The following is a 4,281-nucleotide window of genomic DNA, read 5'->3' on the forward strand; positions in this document are numbered from 1 at the left end:
TTTTTTGAGGGGGTGGTTTTGAAGTTTTCGAGGCAAGGTTTCTCTGTGTAGTCCTACCTGTTCTGGAACTTGTCTGTAGACCAGGCTGACCACAGGCGCAGAGATTCACCTGCCTCTGCCTCCAGAACAGAGATGCCCTACCTATCCCTAAGCACCCTTTGATATTATTTGCTCACTTTCCTTGTGTTTGTTTGTGGTGCTGGTGATCAATCCCGGAGCTGCTTGCTAGGCTCCGCATGGGCTCCAGTCTCCCATCCACTAGGGGTTTGGTTTGGTTTCATTTTTGGAGATAGGGTTCTCCAAAGCTAGCCTCAAACTCAGAGATCCACCTGCCTCTGCCTCCTGAGCACTGGGGTTAAAGGAGTGTACAGTTACTGCCTAGCCTGCTGTTTTTATAGATAGACAAATTTAGGTAAACTCAATCTCTCTCAAAGAGTAACTTGAATACACATTTTCTTCCTAAGATCCAGACATTCATACAACTTGAGGAAGATCTGAAAGAGGAAGATGAATCAAGGTAAGCTATGTTACTAAGCTCTCAGTGCATGCTGGTAGGTGATGAGTTAGATGCAGCAGTGGGGTGTGAGCTACTACACCACCTGCTGTCCCCTGGGAGTCCTTGTGGTGGGACCAAAGATGTAGGCGTTGGTCTCATGTGTGTGTATGTATGTATATGCACCGTGCAGTGTCAGAGGAAGCCTGTGGAAGACGTCACATCTCCCGGATCTGGAGGAACGGGCAGTTGTGAGCTCCCCAGTGGTGCTGGGAATTGAAGTGGGGTCCTCGAGAAGCAGCAACGACTCTGAACTGCAGAGCCAACGCGAGCCTGTTGCTGACTTTTAGACAGGGTCTCATATACCATCAGCTGTCTTCAAACTGGCTCTGTTCCTGAGGAGAGCCTTGAATGAGTCCTCCTGTCCCCCCAACAGGCATGGGTCATGGAGCCTTGTATTCTCAAGATGTGTTAACAGGGAGATGTGTCTTAAGGACTCTCCTAAGCAGGTGAAGTCACCAAATGTGAGCGAGCGAATAACGGAAAATCTCCTCTTGAATTTATAGAAACAGCCACAAAAGCAACAGAATAAAAGCCCCAGTTGCTGATGGCAATGGGCCTGCAGGCAGGGCGTTGTCCCCCAGCGATCTCACCATGTACCTCTCTGCCTGCAAGTTCCTGGACACAGCACTTGCCTTCCCTCCAGACAAGATGCCCTTGTTTCAGATGTAAGTGGGATGAGCCTTTGAGGTCCTTTGAAGTCCCCGTTTTCCCTGCTGTTGGGCACTTCACTTTTCTTTCATGTGTAGGGAGTGTGTGAGAAGCTGCAGTGCTCCAAGCATCCCTGAGCCACTGAGCCTGGGTTTCAGATTTCCCCAGACAGCTGTGGCTTCCTGACTTGGCTCACAGTCCTGTTTGTGAATGTCTCTGTGGAGAATCAACATTTTTATTGTCTTCTGAGATGGCCTTTGCTACTGTACGCCTGTGACTGGGTCACTGTGTGTGTGTGTGTGTGTGTGTGTGTGTGTGTGTGTATAGCTCGAGAGTTCTGCTGCAGTGAGATGAGAAAGCTTTATTTGGAGCATGGCCTCTTTGGCACATGTTTCCCTTGGGCTTAAAACAGCTGTTCCTGCCTCGAGTTTCATGCCTGGCTCCAGAGGCTACTTGTCTCTGGCTTGCCCCAGGGAACAAAGAGACACTTTTGCAGTCCCTTAAACGGCAGACTGAGAAGGCCACACGTGACATCATTTCATTTGTGTGATAGCCTAGAAAATACAATATCATAGGAACAGGAGCGAAGAGCAGTGGCTGCTGGGGACGGTTTAGGGGCAGTGAGGCCACACTGGTCCCTACTGGGAACGGTTTGGGGCAGTGAGGCTGCCATACCAGTCCTTTATGGGGACAGATCATGCAGCATCAAAGCATTATTAAGCCACTGGGTTGTGGAAACCGTGGACTTGGTGAGTTGCCTGTTGGTGTAGGTCAAGCAGTCGGCTCAGACTCTGCTCTGTGCATGATGTCTGCAGAGGGACTGTGTGTGACCATATTGGATCTGAGGACACTTCACTTCCATTCAGTTTAGCTGCAAACCTAAAAATAAAAACAAAACAGAACAAAAGGAAGAAAAGAGGCCATGGAAGGAAGGGCTTTCCCACAGCATTGTGTACGGTCACCAAAGCTGGAGTCAGCCTGTATGTCTGTCAGCCACAGATGGACAGGCAACATGTGGTTTATCCATGTAATGACATGTCAGTCAGCAGTAAAGAGAAACAGGATACCGCTGCCTTCTGCTGAGAAGACACTGGGTGACAGAGGTGGTCCTTGGCAAGGCATGCCCCATCCTACTCCTGAAAGCCCAGAATGAGAGAGAGGTGCACAGATAGGAAGCCAGTTAGGCTAGAGACTGAACAGCAATGGCTGAAGGAAGTAGGACTTCTTGGAGCAATAAAACTCTGAGAAGGATTGTGCTGTAGACATATAGTACATCTATGAAAGTATTAAGCCACTGGGTTGTGGAATGTAAATTCCATCAACTGAACTACTGCAGACAGTTTACACGAGCTCTGCATCAATGTGCCTGACTGACCCTGTTTGTTTCCTGCAGTTACAGATGGGCATTTGTTCCGGAAGTGGACACTGAGCACCCAACCTTCCTGTCAGAGCTGGAAGAGAATCACCAAGAATGCAGGCCTCACACTGTCAGGATTCTAGAACTTCTGAGGTCAAGATACGGGGTAAGTGCTTTCAGGTTCAACACCCAGCGATGAACCTCAGCTGGCAAAGGGCTTGCCTGGTGCACAGGCGCCCTGGGCGGGATCTATAGCACTGTATAACTGATGGAGCGCTGCATACCTGTAATCCCAGCACTGGGGATGTAGAGGCAGAGGGATCAGAAGTTGAGGGTCACCCTAGGGCACATAGTGAGTTCAAGGACAACCTGGGCTGTGTAAGACACTGTCTCAATATGTGTGTGTGTGTGTGTGTGTGTGTGTGTGTGTGTGTGTGTGCAGTCACAGCAAAGGAGACAAGACTATGCAGTATGAAGTCCTTAATGTCGCTTGGGTTTTAAGGACTTCAAAACGTCTTCTCATAGCTTTAAGGCTTGGGATGGTTAGAAGTTCCATCCTTGGCTTTTTCCATCTCTCAAACAACTCCAGTTCCTGGGAACTCAAGCTAGCTTTCCCGTGAAAGAAGAGAAGCCTACTAGGAGCATGGCAGAGCTGGAGCAGGGCAGGACTTAGGATGTAGCCCTGACAGAAAGGCTTAAGGACCTGGAATGTGAGGTCTGCCTCTGTCATCAGCTGGCCAGGGGCTGATAGCCCCTGCTGCAGGGGTGCTGGCTGGGTCACTCTGCTGGTGGCTTTGGTCTTTCTACAGGAAATGGGCAGCTCCGACGAGATCACCAGGAAGAAAGAGTTTCCTCTTTTGCGCCAACATTCGGTTTCCTGCATCAGGCAGTTGATACCATTCTTCACCACATTAAACTGTGCTTTCAAAACCCAAAGCCAGCTGCCTGCTGATGTGCCAGGAACCGCAGCGCCGGAGTGCCCTGTCACAGAGAACCCGAGGGTCCTGCGGCAGCTGGAGGAGTGTGTGGAGCAGGACTTTCTGGAGCATCCGGAGTGTTAGCGCCTAGGAGGGCTTCTTCATTCTCCTCCTCATCCCTGGCCAGGACAGCTGTGTTCTGTAAAGAAGAAGGGGGCTGGGGGATTTGAGCCAACCCTGCCACAGTCCTGAAGCTCTGTTCAGGTATTTTCTGTTCAGCAGCCAAACACGCCTCCCTTAAATGCCTTGTAATATATTCCAGTCCCAGTTTGTATTCTTCCTCGGTTTATGTAATGGAAATAAAATTAATATATCATCTAACCACATGTAATTGTCATGTGTATAGAATAAGTTCTTTTGTTTGCTGAGCAAATACATAGGTCTGCTCTCTGCTATTTCTCTAAAACTTCATGCAGAGTGTTTATTGGGCTGGCAAGATGTAAGCAGGCAAAGGCCTCGGGGCCCACGAGTGGACAAGAGGGCAGATTCCCTCCAGATTGTCCTCTGACCTCTACACAGGCACACACAAGATACATAAAGTATAGTTTAAAAATTACTAAACAGGAGTGAGGGTGCTGACCAGATTTTGGGAAGGCAGGGTACAGGAGCCTGCCTCCAAACCTAATGGCCAAGTTCAACACTCCAGATTCCATGTGGTTGAAGGGAAGATCAACTCCTGAAAGTAGTGTGGTCTCTCTCTCTCTCTCTCTCTCTCTCTCTCTCTCTCTCTCTCTCTCTCTCTC

The 4,281-nt window shown here is 49.3% G+C and overlaps 1 protein-coding gene across 1 annotated transcript in view; it reads left to right on the plus strand.

Moving 5' to 3' along the window:
* Positions 1-3,832, plus strand: part of Dop1b (DOP1 leucine zipper like protein B) — a 283,094-nt gene extending 279,262 nt beyond the window's left edge. The window contains exons 33-36 of the mRNA XM_029470323.1: positions 465-517; positions 1,060-1,221; positions 2,598-2,727; positions 3,371-3,832. Of these exons, the coding sequence (XP_029326183.1) occupies positions 465-517; positions 1,060-1,221; positions 2,598-2,727; positions 3,371-3,622 (597 nt within the window). The 3' untranslated portion in view covers positions 3,623-3,832. The remainder of the gene's footprint in view (positions 1-464; positions 518-1,059; positions 1,222-2,597; positions 2,728-3,370) is intronic.
* Positions 3,833-4,281: the final 449 nt, after the last annotated feature.

The sequence above is a fragment of the Mus caroli genome, chromosome 16 (genome assembly GCF_900094665.2).
Source record: "Mus caroli chromosome 16, CAROLI_EIJ_v1.1, whole genome shotgun sequence".
NCBI classification, from domain to species: domain Eukaryota; kingdom Metazoa; phylum Chordata; class Mammalia; order Rodentia; family Muridae; genus Mus; species Mus caroli.